The following is a 16,007-nucleotide window of genomic DNA, read 5'->3' on the forward strand; positions in this document are numbered from 1 at the left end:
AACGCGCTAGTCAAGTAGAGGCAAACAAGTGACACTTTGTTTGTCTATGTATTAACGCATGTACTAAGTTTCCGGTTTATACAATTCTAGCATGAATAATAAACATTTATCATGATATAAGGAAATATAAATAACAACTTTATTTTTGCCTCTAGGGCATATTTCCTTCACTTAATAGACTAGATGCATGTTGGATAACGGTCGATGTTTGGAGTAATAGTATTAGATGCAGGTAGGAGTCGGTCTACTAATATTGAACGTGATGCCTATATATTGATCATTGCCTTGGATATCGTCATAATTATTCAATCTTCTATCAATTGCGCAACAGTAATTTATTTACCCATTGTGTGCTATTTATTGAGAGAAGCCACTAGTGAAATATACGTCCCCCGGGTCTATTCTTTATCATATTTGCTTTGAGATCTATTTTTATTCGCTTTTATTTTCAGATCTATTATTCCAAAAACCCAAAAATACCTTGCTGCACTTTTTTATTCTTTATTTTATTTCACATTTTATCGAGAGCTATTTATCCAATCCATCACAAATATACTCCCGTCAACTTCCCAATTTCTGGCGCCGTTAACAAGGAGGGATTGACAACCCCTCTTACGTGTTGGGTTGCAAGTATTTGTTCTTTCTGTGCAGGTACCGTTTACTTAGTATTTCTTGGTTCTCCTACTGGATTGATACCTTGGTTTCATAACTGAGGGGAAATACCTACTGTAGCTATCATGCATCATCCCTTCCTTTATGGGGAAATACCGACACAGTCTCATCTCCTTGAAATTGACATTATTTGCCATTTGCCTTTCATTTTCATCTCCCCCACTACACAAAAGTTTGCCATTTTATTAGCCTTCCTTTCGTTCGCCTTTTTCTCGTCAGATCTGTTTTGTTTGCAATCTTGCTTGCTTTGTCGTTATGGCTAGTTCTTCCTTTGTTTCATGTACCCCCGAGAATGAGGTTCTTAATTTTAAACAAATGGTAGGGGAGAATCTAAAAGACACTCGGTATAGAATTTGCAATGATCATAATAGATCTATTCATAAGCAATCTTCCATCGTTCTTCTTCGTAGTTTTTACGAGGGCATAACCGCTTGGTATATATTCGTCCTTAATATGATTACCGGTGGGAATTTCTTGGTGTGTCCATATTTGGATGCTTTTAATGCCATGGGAGATCTAGTGGGTGCACCACCTATCATTATTATTGAAACAATCTTAACTCTTGAGCATGTTATGCAAATATTAGATGCTATTGAAAAGAAGATGGTCACCTTAGAGAAAATTGAAAACTTAGATACAAAGATGCATAATCTTGCCAATAAATTTGGGTCAAAAGTTGGTCATGTTCTCAAATTACTAAGGGAAAAGGAAACCATAATTAATGAAAGAATTGGAGAGTGTCCTTCTCAGATTGATAAGTTGGAATTTTTTTAGTAATTTAAGCTCGGCTTTTGCTTCCGCTAAAACTATTGAAAAAACTCCCGTAAAAATTGGCAAGACTACTCAAGTCACTAAGACCAAGGGTCTGACTTCTAATAATAACATAGAGGATCTTAAGATGAAGTTGTGAAAGACTCTACCTGCAAAAATGAATTATTCAATCTTATTCCTAGAAGTATTATTATTGAAAATATGCATGCCAAATTTTTGAAGAATGTTGGTTGTGTGATTGAGGAATTGGAAACCAAAGATGGCAATACCTGAATCTATGCATTATGCCTAGCTAGGGGCATAAAACAATAGTGTTTGTTGGGAGGCAGCCCAATGAATAAATTTTATTTTTGCCTTTTTCTTTTTGTTCTTCAGTGTTCACACAATTATGCTACTATTATGATTGTTTTTATATTTTAAACAGTGTTTGTGCCAAGTAAAGGCTTTGGGATTATGTTTGGTGATAGTTGATTTGATCTTGTTGGAAAACATAAACTTTCGCGTCTAGTAAAATAATTTTTGTAAATTACAGAAGCATGATAATATCCTGATTTTTGTACACCAGATTGATTTACAAATTTCCTACATCGTCCTAATTTTCCAGAATCTTTGGAGTTACAGAAGTATATGAAGTTTCCAGATTACTACAGACTGTTCGGTTTTTGATAGATTCTGTTTCCGTTGCGTTGTGTGCTTATTTGATGAATCTATGGATTGTATCGGGGGATATAAGACATGGTAAAGTTGGAATATTGTAGGTATAATGCAATAATGAAATATGAACGGGTTTGCAACAGTACTTATAGTAGTGATTTGCTTTATTATACTAACGGATCTCATGAAGGTTTTGTTAAGTTTTGTGTGATTGAAGTTTTCATGTTTTGGGTGAGGTCATGATGGATGAAGGGATAACGAGTGAAAAGAGCCTAAGCTTGGGGATTCCCCAAGGCACCCCAAGATATTATTCAAGGAGAAGCAAGCAACTAAGCTTGGGGATGCCCCGAAAGGCATCCCCTCTTTCTTCCAACGACCATCGGTATTTTACTCGGAGCTATATTTTTATTCATCACATATCATGAGCTTTGCTTGGAGCATCTTGTATTATATGAGTCTTTTCTTGTTTTGCTTTTTAGTTTTCATAAGTATCCTTGTTGGACACCCCTATTTGAGAGATCCAAAATTATGTTATGATTTGTTAGAATTGCTCTTTATGTTTCACTTAAATTTTTTGAGCTATGGAATTGCTCTAGTGCTTCACTTATATCTTTATGAGCATGGTGTGCTTTAATATTTTGAAGAAATTCTCTCGTGCTTCACTTATATTATTTTGAGTGACAAAAAAATTATGCTCATGTTCTTCACTTAAATTTGTTTGAGCTATCCAATAGCAATTGCAACATATGAAACTAGTCCCAAAGTGATTAATATTCAAGGGGGATATAATTAAAATATTTATGAAGATCATTGGACAAAATAAACTTGATTCTTTGTAATAGTTTTGAGATATGATGATAGTGATATATGAGTCATGTTGGTGAGAAATTCTGCTTTACTAAGAATATTGGTGTTAAGGTTTGTGATTCCCTATGGAAGGAAGAAAGTCAATAGTTATGCGATGAAATTACATCCTACTTATGGTGCATTATTCGGTGTTAGTTATGCTTAATGCTCTCTTATGTGATTTTTCCTTTCTTGGTTGGTTGCTTCTCAATCAATTTGCTAGCCTCCATAGTAGAAATACTACTTGTGCATCCAAAATCTTTAAACCCAATTTTGCCATATGAGTCCACCATACATACATATAGGCGGTATTTTCGTGTCGTTCTAAGCAAATTTGTATGTGCCATCTCTAATTTTCAAAATTAACTTCCTTTTTTTGCTCATACCGCTCATGAAGCGGCAGGTGGTGGCCAATATTTTCCATGGTAGATGTGTTATTCTCAAGATTTGTGTTTATTCACTTGTCATTGCACGAGAGTACGGTGGTAGTAGGGATGCCCAGTCCCGAAATGAAAAATGAATTTACTTTATGTTGTAAAATAATAAATTCCTTGGAAAGTGTTGGTATGGAAGGCACCCGTGGATACAGCTAGCCATGATTGTGAAAAAATGGTGGAAAAAAGAATAAACTTTATTTTCTATTTGAGAACCGCCTATGATATATGTTGCATGAAAAGTGTTGGGATTACTCACTCGTTTTCGTTTACCGGAAAAGTATGTCTCTCAAAAAAATTGATCTCTCAATTTAAGCTTTGAGCCCTGGCACCTCTAAAAATCTCTACTTCCCTCTACGAAGGGTCTATCTATTTACTTTATATAATTTTTTAATTGGAGTCTCCATCTTCTCTTCTAAAGCACCAACTAGGTTGCACTATGATCATACTTGAGCATTGGATGTAGCTAATATGCGAGTGTGTTTCATGAATGGATAAATGATTGAGCATGATGGGCTAGGGATAGCTTTCTTTAGTGTTGATATTTTGAAAGACATGGTTGCTTGTTGATATGCTTGAGTATAGAAATCTTCATTTCAAAAGACTGTTGCTTTGAACCATATAAAAGTACAAATGTCCATGCTACAAAACAAAGAATATGTGATGAACATGTTAGGCAGCCTTCCACATCAAAAATTTTGTTTTTATCATTTACCTACTCGAGGACGAGCATGAATTAAGCTTGGGGATGCTGATACGTCTCCAACGCATCTATAATTTTTTATTGTTCCATGGTGTTATATTATCATTCTTGGATATTTTACAATAATTTTATAGCAACTTTATATCATTTTTTGGGACTAACCTATTGACATAGTGCCCAGTGCCAGTTGCTGTTGTTTGCTAGTTTTTTACTTAGTAGAATATCAGTACCAAACGGAGTCCAAATATAGTGAAAGTTTTGCAGATTTTTTCTAGAACATAAGACACCGTATGGGCCAACAAAGTACCAGAGGGGAGGCCCGTGGGGAGCACAACCAACCAGGGCATGCCCAGGAGCCCAAGCGCGTCCAGGGGGCGTGCTGCCCGCCCCCACATAGTCCCCTGCACCGCCTCTTCGCCCTATAAATTACCAAATATTCCAAAAACCCTAGGGGATTCGCCGAAACACAATTCCAGCCGCCGCAAGTTCCAGAACCACAAGATCCAATCTAACACCGTCATGGACGAGTTCATCATCCTCATTGGTGCCTCTCCGGTGATGTGAGAATAGTCCACCATACACCTACGGGTCCGTAGGTAGTAGCTAGATGGCTTGTTCTCTATCTTTTGGTTCTCAATACAATGGTCTCTTGGACATCTATTTGATGTAACTCTTTTTGCGGTGTGTTTGTTGAGATCTGATGAACTTTGAGTTTATGATCAGATCTGTATCCATGAATATTATTTGTGTCTTCTTTGATCTCTTATATGCATGATTATTTATAGCCTCGTATTTCTTCTTCAAATCTTTGGTTTAGTTAGGCCAACTACATCGATTTTTCTTGCCATGGGAAGAGATGCTTTGTGATGAGTTCAATCTTGAGGTATTCGTTCCCAGTGACAGAAGGGAAAGCAAGACATGCATCTATCGTTGCTATTAAGGATAACAAGATGGGGGCTATTCCTTCATGAATAGATCTCATCTACATCATGTCATCGTTCTTATTTCATTACTCTGTTTCTCCATGAATTTAATACACTAGATGCATGCTGGATAGCAGTCGATGTGTGGAGTAATAGTAGTAGATGCAGGCAGGAGTCGGTCTAGTAATCTTGGATGTGATGCCTATATATTGATCATTGCCTTGGATAACGTCATAATTATTCAATCTTCTATCAATTGGCCAACAATAATTTCTTTACCCACAGTGTGCTATTTCTTGAGAGCAACCACTAGTGAAATCTACGGCCCCAGGTAGGAGTGCTGTTTTTATTCGCTATTATTTTCGGATCTATTATTCCAAAGGCTCAAAATATATTGCAGCATTTTTTATTACTTATTTTATTTATCGAGAGCTATTTATCCAATCTATCACAAATATTCTCCCGTCAACTTGCCAATTTCTGGCGCCGTTACCTAGGAGGGATTCGACGTGCCACCATTGCAAAGTCTCGATCGATATACACCGTTGGGCATCTCCAACAGCGATCTCAAAACACGTACACATACTTTTCAACCGTACTGTTCGGACCATGAAAACAATCCAACACGGTCCTATATCGGTTCGCAGGGCTGTCCAGACCATGATTTTCCTGCAAACCAGAATCAAACATGGATGGGTTTTACGGAATTCTTGACATAAGAAATGATGAAATTTGACGCTGCTGGCCCACCCAAAAGGAAGGCGGAGCCCATGCTTTTGTAGCAACCCACACTGTTTCCGCCCTAAAATCCCCTACTCTCTTCACTCAATTCCCACCCTTTTCTCCCACCCTCTACATCCTTCTGCCACCGACGCATGGAACCTTCGGAGAACCTATCGGAGATGGAGGTGGCGGCGGATGTGCAGGAGGATCCGAGCATCATGCTTGCTCGGAAGATCAGCTCGGCCACGTGGCAAACTCGCTGCATCAAAGTGAAGGCCGCAAAGGAAGATAAGCTCAAGAAGCGGATGGCCGCCAGTGGTCGTGGTGCTGGCATCCGGGGTGGTGATCATGGCAAACGTGGCAGACACCTTGGCGAAGGCCAGGGTGCCCAGACAGGCGCGCCAATAGTACATGTGTAGCCGTGGCCGGAGCCTTACAAGTCTTTGTACTTCTATGCCTCCAAGCAGCTCGGGACCGGCGCCGGGAGGGTGCCTTACATGGTCGAGGTAAACGTGGCGCCACTCTTTTCCGAGTGTTCTTCGCTGATACTTGTCCGGGCGTGGACGGCGGGCGGGCAGTAGATGGGTGCTCGCACGATGTTCGCTACAATGCCTAGAGCGGGGGACCCAGCGTATGACGGCCCAGACAGGGAGATGCTTGACATCATCCATGACAGAGGCGAAGGAGGAGAATGTGGCTATGAGGACGGACCAGTGGAAGACTCGGATCCCACCCAGTCTGGCAACTACGCGTAACAGCAAACCTACACCCAAACGGGCACGCAACTGTCTTACACGCAGACTGGCATGGGCACACAACGACAACACCATTTTGCGCGCTGGAAAGCAACAATAGGATGAGGGTGAGGAGGAGGAGGAGGAGGAGGACAGCGAGGACGATGATCCGGATGATACAACCGGCGATTCGAAGAAGAAGGGTAGACGAGAAAGCTTCAACAAGCAGGAGGACGAGCTGTTGTGCGATGAACATGTTAGGCAGCCTTCCACATCAAAAATTCTGTTTTTATCATTTACCTACTCGAGGACGAGCATGAATGAAGCCTGGGGATGCTGATACATCTCCAACGTATCTATAATTTTTCATTATTCCATGGTGTTATATTATCATTCTTGGATATTTTACAATCATTTTATGGCACCTTTATATCATATTTTGGGACTAACCTATTGACATAGTGCCCAGTGCCAATTCCTGTTTTTTGCTAGTTTTTTACTTAGTAGAATATCAGTACCAAACGAAGTCCAAACGCAGTGAGAGTTTTGGAGATTTTTTCTGGACCAGAAGACCTGTATGGGCCAAGAAAGTACCAGAGGGGAGACCCGTGGGGAGCACAACCCACCAGGGCACGCCCAGGAGCCTAGGCGCGCCCAGGGGGTGTGCCGCCCGCCCCCACGTAGTCCCCCTGCACCGCCTCTTTACCCTATAAATTAACAAATATTCCAGAAACCCTAGGGGATCCGACGAAACACAATTCGAGTTGCCGCAAGTTCCAGAACCACGAGATCCAATCTAACACCGTCATGGAGGGGTTCATCATTCTCATTGGTGCCTCTCCGATGATGTGTGAATAGTCCACCATAGCCCTACCGGTCCGTAGGCAGTAGCTAGATGGCTTGTTCTCTGTCTTTTGATTCTCAATACAATGGTCTCTTGGACATCTATTTTATGTAACGCTTTTTGCGGTGTGTTTGTTGGGATCCGATAAACTTTGAGTTTATGATCAAATCTATATCCATGAATATTATTTGTGTCTCCTTTGATCTCTTATATGCATGATTATCTATAGCCTCGTACTACTTCTTCAAATCTTTGGTTTAGTTAGGCCAACTAGATCGATTTTTCTTGCCATGGGAAGAGATGCTTTGTGATGAGTTCAATCTTGAGGTATTCGTTCCCAGTGACAGAAGGGGTAGAAAGACACACATGTATCATTGCTATTAAGGATAACAAGATGGGGGCTATTCCTACATGAATAGATCTTGTCTACATCATGTCATCGTTCTTATTTCATTACTCCGTTTCTCCATGAATTTAATACACGAGATGCATGCTGGATAGCAGTCGATGTGTGGAGTAATAGTAGTAGATGCAGGCAGGAGTCGATCTATTAATATTGGATGTGATGCCCGCCTTGGATATCGTCATAATTATTCAATCTTCTATCAATTTCCCAACAGTAATTTCTTTACCCACCATATGCTATTTCTTGAGAGCAACCACTAGTGAAATCTACGCCCCCCCGGTCTATTTTTTATCATATTTGCTTTGAGATCTATTTTATTCATTTTTCTTTTCAGATCTATTATTACAAAGACCCAAAATATTTTGCTGCATTTTTTATTACTTATTTTATTTATATTTTACCTAGAGCTATTTATCCAATCTATCACAAATATTCTCGCATCAACTTGCCAATTTTTGGCGCCGTTTCCTAGGAGGGATTGACAACCCCTCTTCTTTGTGTGAAGATACCGTTTACATAATGTTGCTTGGTTCTCCTACTAGATTCATATCTTGGTTTCATAACTAAGGGAAATACCTACCGTAGCTATACTGCATCATCCCTTCCTCTTTCGGGAAATACCGACGCGGTTTCAATTGACATCACTTACCACGCCACATGCATGCCGGCCTGGAGCATGCAGCGGCCGACATTGATGTCGTGATGTGACAGGAGGGAGGGAGGGCGGCGCAGACCGACGTGACCTCTCGATAGCTCCCGCTTCAATGCTGACGCATGTTCCCGAGGAACCAACTCCGGTCATTGTGCCGCATTGAAGTGGACAACCCCTTTCCTTGGCCTGCGCCGCGGCTCTTTAAACTATGCGTCGGCAGTGCACATAGCCGCAGTCCCCCTCCCTGAGCACCGGCCCCCCCCCCCCCCCCTCTTTGTTCCCGGGCCCCCCCCCCCCCCCCCTCTTCGACCCAAGCTCAGGCGATTCCAAAGTCGTGGTGCTCCGCTCCGGCAGATGTAGTAGGCGGAAGCTCATCCTCTGATGGTTCTTGGTGCCGCCGCCCACACTCTCCTAGCCCATCAGCATCCACGGCTGCTGGCTCCCCCACCAAGTAGGAGATCGTCATTTCCTCCGGTGACGAGGAGGACCAGGCAATGCCCCCGCATCCACATGAGCCACCGCTGTAGCCGCACCGACCCCTCAAGGTGGCTGCTCTGACGGACAATATATTGTCCGCCAGATCGAGATAATGACGGAGCGGTCGCTCCGTACATGGGGCCCTCTCCGCCATCGCCGGCGTGCATGAAGGTGGATCCGCTGTCCCCGCCACACCACCATGTTAAGCCCAAGCCGGCATCCACGCTACATCAATGAAGCAGGAGCCAACCCCTCCCCGGCACAACTGCCACATCCATATTGGACATTGCATGGTGAGGAGCCAGCCTCGCCCCCGCACCACCGCGGCATCCTGATCGGACGTCGGGTGAAGGTGGAGCCCCTGTCCCCGCCATGCAGCCCGTTTGATAGAATTTCGTGAGCTTTGGTCGAATTGTTGGCTCGTTTTATAAAGCTAGCATTGGATGGCGTTCCCTGTCCGCGGACGGATGGGGAGAAAATTTTCGGGTTGCCATTTGAGATGCCTTATAATTAAAACCCGTAAGAGGTCCTATGCATTCACTTTATTTTCATCGTCTCTCACGGTTGTTATGTGGAGTAAAGTACCTGGGAGAAATAATTATGAGTACAATCCACATACTAGAAGTGTACATGGTACAAGGTACAATTAAGTCTCGTGTCTCCTCAATGGGAGTGAAAGTAAAAAGCAACAATAGTACGACAGTGGCCGGCCATTCAGAGCTGGCTCAGCGTACGCACTGCTTTCTCCCTCACATGGAGATCAGGTCAGAGCGTTTATTCATATGTATTTGTGACTTAAGCATACTCAGAAACGTCGGATGGCATGATATGCGGCAGCCATGGTGGGCAGTGGTTGATTAGCGAATAGTAGAGCAGTCGAGGGAAGGGCTGATGGCGTATGGGATGCTGACGCTGCACTTGGAGGGGATGTCGGCGGCCTTGCCAGCGTTGAGCCCACCAGCAGCGCTCTTGATGCAGTTGCACGTCGTTTTCTTGTCATTGGTGCTTCGCACTGCGCCTGCAAGTCTCCTGACGCCGCTGCAGCAGGCCACAGACGGGTTGGCACCATTGCCTCGTGCATAGGAGATGCAGGGGCTCAAGGCGGAGTTCACCTGACCGCATGAGATGGCCGCGTCGGTGGCTATGAGGAGCATTGTCGCCACCAGGGCGACCAGCACGAGCCGAGCAACTGCAGCACGGGCCATCTCGATCTAGCTAGCAATAGTAGTGGTGGTGAGCTCAGCTGCAGAAGATGAGATGACTAGATTTTCTAAGTGATTATACTGGTGATGAGTTTCGTAGAGGGGTGCATGGGCTTAAATAGGGCTTTGAACCAACATGGTACCACCTACTGTGTCCAGATGGATAAATCCGATTAGTGGGAGTCAGAACATAAATTTTTGTTGTTGGATGTTAGATTCGGTTGATGGATATATTAATACGTTTTGGAGATGGTTGGATGTTGTATTCGGCATGTGATGGATGGACCAGGCATGCATGTGTGCATTCTTGCAGTGGAGTGTGGTTGATTCGTGGCTTCGTACACGGCTGATTAATAGCGACATGTACTCTCAAAATCACCGATCCTGGAGTAGTTGATCAATAAGAGGGTGCTTGGATTCAAGGGATTTATTTTAGTCTGAATAAAATTAGTCGCTCTTTGAGAGGCTAAAGTTTCAAGCACCCCTGACTAAAGAGGGGCTAAAACTAGTCTTGAGACTAAAATTTTTTAGTCAGGGGTACCCCTACTAAAATGTGGATTAGTCCTCTATCTACTCATTTAACTCCTCTCTTTAACACAGGCGAGTTCTGGATAGGAGGGTTTGGAGGATAATAAATGCACATTAACTTGATTTTAGCATTTTTTAGTATTTGGATCCAAGCATGGGTGAGGCTAGCATGTTTTAGTCCCACTAATTTTAGTCATGGGACTAAAACGTATCCAAACACTCTCTAATTTGGTGAGCTCGACTAGTGAACTACACCATATGATGACGCAGGTGGTCGTGCACTATCGGCGATCAACTACCTTGCCTTACATTGTCCCCTTGTCACAGTTTAACATTCATTGTTGCCAAATCATGAGCTACATTTTAACTAGTATTGATTTAGATTATATGAAGACAGTATCTTTCAGGTAAATTTGCCGTGTATCATGATGCTGCCAAGTATTGCGTCCACAGAGATAAATCTGATTGGTGTTAGCCAGTGCATAAATTGTGGTTCCTTTATGTTGGAATCGGTTGCGGGGTATTAATTAATTTTGGAGACGGTTTATTCGTAGGAGCCGCCGTCGACCGAGCATGCCTACCGGTGGAGTATGCTTGATTAGTGCGTACAGGGAAGATTAGTAACGCCATGTACTCTCACAATGATCGACCGTGGAGTCGTTGGGTGCATTAACTTGGTGAGCTCGACGACTGAACTAGCTATACCAATCTGTTGTTGCATGTGGTCGTGCAGTGCTGGCAATCAACCACCTTCCTTACTTTGTCCAGCTTATTGTTCATTGATGTCATATTAAGATCTAGTATATTTTAATCATTAATTTAGTTTATATGAAGAAATGTCTTTGGAGTATTATGTATGACACGGCGAACCGTATTTTGCTTATTATGCAAGTGGCTTTGGTGCATCCGGGTCCTATGCGGCAACGCTGAAGCGGAATATGGTTGCGCCGTGCCGCTGCTATCTTTGGTTGTATGTTCCACAAGTGGAGCCATTAGGGATGAAGTTGGAGAGGTCTAGCACTACTGACGGATCCAGGCGCATCCAACCATTCGACGTGCCACCAATGCAAAGTCTCGATCGATATACACCGTTGGGCATCTCCAACGGCGACTCTCAAATCACACGTACACATACTTTTGAACCGTACTGTTCGGACCATGAAAACAATCCAACACGGTCCTATATCGGTTCGCAGGGCTGTCCGGACCATGATTTTCCTGCAAACTAGAATCAAACGTGGATGGGTTTTACGGAATTCTGGACATAAGAAACGATGAAATTTGACGCCGCTGGCCCAGCCAAAAGGAAGGCGGAGCCCATGCTTTTGTAGCAACCCACACTGTTTCCGCCCTAAAATCCCCTACTCTCTTCACTCAATTCCCACCTGAGGGAGTCCTGGATTAGGGGTGTCCGGATGGCCGGACTAGATCTTCAGCCGGACTCCTGGACTATGAAGATACCAGATTGAAGACTTTGTCCCATGTCCGGAAGGGACTTTTCTTGGCATGGAAGGCAAGCTTGGCGATATGGATATGCAGATCTCCTACCATTGTAACCGACTTTGTGTAACCCTAACCCTCTCCGGTGTCTGTATAAACCGAAGGGTTTTAGTCCGTAGGATAGCATACAGAACAACAATCATACCCTTGTACTACCCATATCATCAATATTAATCAAGCAGGACGTAGGGTTTTACCTCCATCAAGAGGACCAGAACCTGGGTAAAACTTCGTGTCCCTTGCCTCCTGTTACCATCCTACCTAGACGTACAGTTCGGGACCCCTACCCGAGATCCGCCGGTTTTTACACCGACATTGGTGCTTTCATTGAGAGTTCCTCTGTGTCGTCGCCGTCAGGCTTGATGGCTCCTACGATCATCAATAGCGATGCAGTCCAGGGTGAGACCTTCCTCCCCGGGCAGATCTTCGTCTTCGGCGGCTTCGCACTGCGGGCCAATTCACTTGGCCATCTGGAGCAGATCGAAAGCTATGCCCCTGGTCGTCAGGTCAGATTTGGAAGTTTAAACTACACGGCTGACATCCGCGGGGACTTGATCCTCGACAGATTCGAGCCACTGCCGAGCGCGCCGCACTGTCACGACGAGCATGATCTAGCTCTGCCGTTGAACAGTGCCCTGGAGGCCGCACCCGCATCGGCTTCGACCCTTAATTCGGAACCAATTGCGCCGATCGAGGATAGGTGGTTGGACGCCGCCTCGGGGGCTGCGATCCCAACGACGATCGAGCCGAACACCAGCCCCGCACTCAGCGAGACTCGTGACTCCAAGGAGCCGGACTCCTCTCCGGACTCCGAACCCTCCGCGCCCCTGCCAATCGAATCCGATTGGGCGCCGATCATGGAGTTTACTGCCGCGGACATCTTTCAGCACTCGCCTTTCGGCGATATTTTGAAGACACTAAAGCCTCTCACTTTATCAGGAGAGCCCTGGCCGGACTACGGTCAGCAAGGTTGGGATAAAGACGATGAAGAAATTCAAAGCCCACCCACCACCCACTTTGTAGCCACTGTCGATGATTTAACCGACATGCTCGACTTCGACTCCGAGGACATCGACGGTATGGACGCCGATGCAGGAGACGATGAAGAACCAGCGCCTATTGGGCCCTGGAAAGCCACCTCGTCATATGACATATACATGGTGGCCACCCCATAAGAAGGATGACCCCTCCAAGAAACAGCCTAAGCGCCGGTGTCAGCGGCGCCGCTCAAAATCCCGCCAAAGCAAGTACGGTGACTCCAGCACGGGAGATAATAATACTCTAGAGAGCGCCGAATTAAACTCCCTCCAGCAAGATTCAGCACAGGAGGATGGAGAAGCCAGCCCTCACGAGAGAGCGACAGACAGAAAGGTCAAGGACGATAACTATACGCCTCCCTTTGAAGACGAGGCAAGCCTCGACGACGATGAATTCGTCGTGCCAGAGGATCTCATCGAGCAAGAGCGTTTTCAACGCAGGCTTATGGCCACAGCAAGAAGCCTCAAGAAAAAACAACAACAGGTTAGAGCTGATCAAGATTTGATAGTCGACAGATGGACTGAAGTCCTTGCGGCCGAAGAGCATAAACTCGAAGGCCCCTCCAAGAGCTACCCAAAGCGCAGGTCGCTACCCCGATTAGAGGAGGAAGCACTTAAACCTACATCACCAGCACTTGATACGGCCGACCGGCCACCTCGTGGTCGCGACAGAGAGGCCTCTCGGCCCTCCACTCAAGCCGCACCCCGTACCAAGGCATGGGAAAATGCGCCTGACCTGCGAGATATGTTGGAGGACAAGGCAAGGCAAACAAGATCGATCTACGGATCGCGTGGGCGCCCCACGACTCGATACGGTAACCGTCACGCCGGACACAAATCCGGCAGGGCTGAACACAGTAGACAAAGCTCATTGGAGCTACGTCGTGATATAGCCCAGTACAGAGGTGCCGCACACCCACTATGCTTCACAGACGAAGTAATGGATCATCAAATCCCCGAGGGTTTCAAACCCGTAAACATCGAATCATATGATGGCACAACAGATCCTGCGGTATGGATCGAGGATTACCTCCTTCATATCCACATGGCCCACGGCGATGATCTCCACGCCATCAAATACCTCCAACACAAGCTTAAAGGACCAGCTCGGCATTGGCTTAACAGCATGCCAGCAGGATCAATCGGTTATTGGCAGGACCTGGAAGTCGCATTCCTCGACAATTTCCAGGGCACTTATGTGCGACCACCAGACGCCGATGACCTAAGCCACGTAATTCAGCAACCAGAGGAATCGGCCAGGCAATTCTGGACACGGTTCCGAACAAAGAAAAATCAAATAGTCGACTGTCCGGATGCCGAGGCCCTAGCAGCCTTCAAGCACAATATCCGTGACGAGTGGCTTGCCCGACACCTTGGACAGGAAAAGCCGAAATCTACGGCAGCACTCACGACACTCATGACCCGCTTTTGCGTGGGAGAAGACAGCTGGCTTGCTTGTAGCAACAATATGACCAAGAACCCTAGTAATTCGGATACCAGGGACAGTTGTGGCAGGTCGCGTCGCAACAAGCAGAAGCGCCTCACTAACGGCGACAATGCTGAGGATACGGCAGTTAATGCCGGATTCAGAGGCTATAAATCCGGTCAGCGGAAAAAGCCATTCAAAAGAAATCCTAGGAGCCCGTCCAGTTTGGGGCGAATACTCGACCGCTTGTGCCAGATACATGGCACCCTCGAAAAGCCGGCCAATCACACCAATAGGGATTGTTGGGTGTTCAAGCAGGCAGTCAAGTTAAATGCCGAAAATACTGACAAGGGGCTATATAGCGATGACGACGAAGAGCCCCAGCCGCCAAATAACAGTGGACAGAAGGGTTTTCCCCCACAAGTGCGGACGGTGAACATGATATACGCAACCCACATCCCCAAGAGTGAGCGGAAGCGCGCGTTAAGGGACGTATACGCGATAGAGCCAGTCGACCCAAAGTTCAACCCATGGTCCTCCTGCCCGATCACCTTTGATCGACGGGACCATCCCACTTGTACCCCTCATGGCGGATTCGCCGCATTGGTTCTAGACCCAATTATTGACAGATTTCATCTCACTAGAGTCCCTATGGACGGCGGCAGCAGCCTGAACCTGCTTTACCAGGATACAATGCGGAAAATGGGCATAGATCCCTTGTGGATTAAGCCCACCAAAACGACCTTTAAAGGCGTAATACCAGGTGTAGAGGCCAACTGTACAGGCTCAGTCACACTTGAAGTGGTTTTCGGATCTCCGGATAGTTTCCGAAGCAAGGAGTTAATCTTCGACATAGTCCCATTCCGTAGTGGCTATCACGCCCTGCACGGGCGAACCGCATTCGCCAAGTTCAATGCGGTACTGCACTACGCATACCTTAAGCTCAAGATGCCAGGCCCTCGAGGAGTAATTACGGTCAATGGAAACACCGAACGCTCTCTCCGAACGGAGGAACACACGGCGGCCCTTGCTGCGGAAGTACAAAGCAGCCTCTCCAGGCAGTTCTCCAGTCCGGCCATTAAACGTCCGGACACCGTCAAGCGCGCCTGGAGTAACCTACAACAAGACCGCCTGGCACGTTCCGAGCAGGCGTAGCAATGCGGCCAAAACCCCAGCCCTCGCAAAAAAGCGACACCAGTACTTCGCGTACATAACTACGCTCTAGAAATACCATGGGTACAGGGGGAGGGCACCATAACGGCACGCCCGAAACACGGCTTAAACCGCACCAGGGGCTGCCGATTTTTAATTTTCTCTTACTTTCAGGACTCCACTCTTCGGAAGGCCTGTTCGGCAGTTCAATTGCCGCACAAACAATGCAAGAACCAGGGAAGCAGACAAGCCATGCCGCATCACGGAACTCCCAGGTGGTCTCTATCACGAGCAGTATACCTGTTTCGCATACCATTCCACAG

The 16,007-nt window shown here is 45.7% G+C and overlaps 1 protein-coding gene across 1 annotated transcript; it reads right to left on the reverse strand.

Annotated features, from left to right (window-relative positions):
- Positions 1-9,425: 9,425 nt before the first annotated feature.
- Positions 9,426-10,137, reverse strand: LOC125542482 (non-specific lipid-transfer protein 4.3-like). Its single transcript, XM_048705535.1, has one exon. The coding sequence runs from the start codon at positions 10,042-10,044 to the stop codon at positions 9,697-9,699; it is 348 nt and encodes a 115-aa protein (XP_048561492.1). The 5' UTR covers positions 10,045-10,137; the 3' UTR covers positions 9,426-9,696.
- Positions 10,138-16,007: the final 5,870 nt, after the last annotated feature.

The sequence above is a fragment of the Triticum urartu genome, chromosome 3 (assembly GCF_003073215.2).
Source record: "Triticum urartu cultivar G1812 chromosome 3, Tu2.1, whole genome shotgun sequence".
Taxonomy (NCBI): domain Eukaryota; kingdom Viridiplantae; phylum Streptophyta; class Magnoliopsida; order Poales; family Poaceae; genus Triticum; species Triticum urartu.

Coding starts and splice junctions, on each gene's coding strand:
- LOC125542482 (XM_048705535.1), bottom strand. CDS start 10,044: ATGGCCCGTGCTGCAGTTGCTCGGCTCGTGCTGGTCGCCCTGGTGGCG.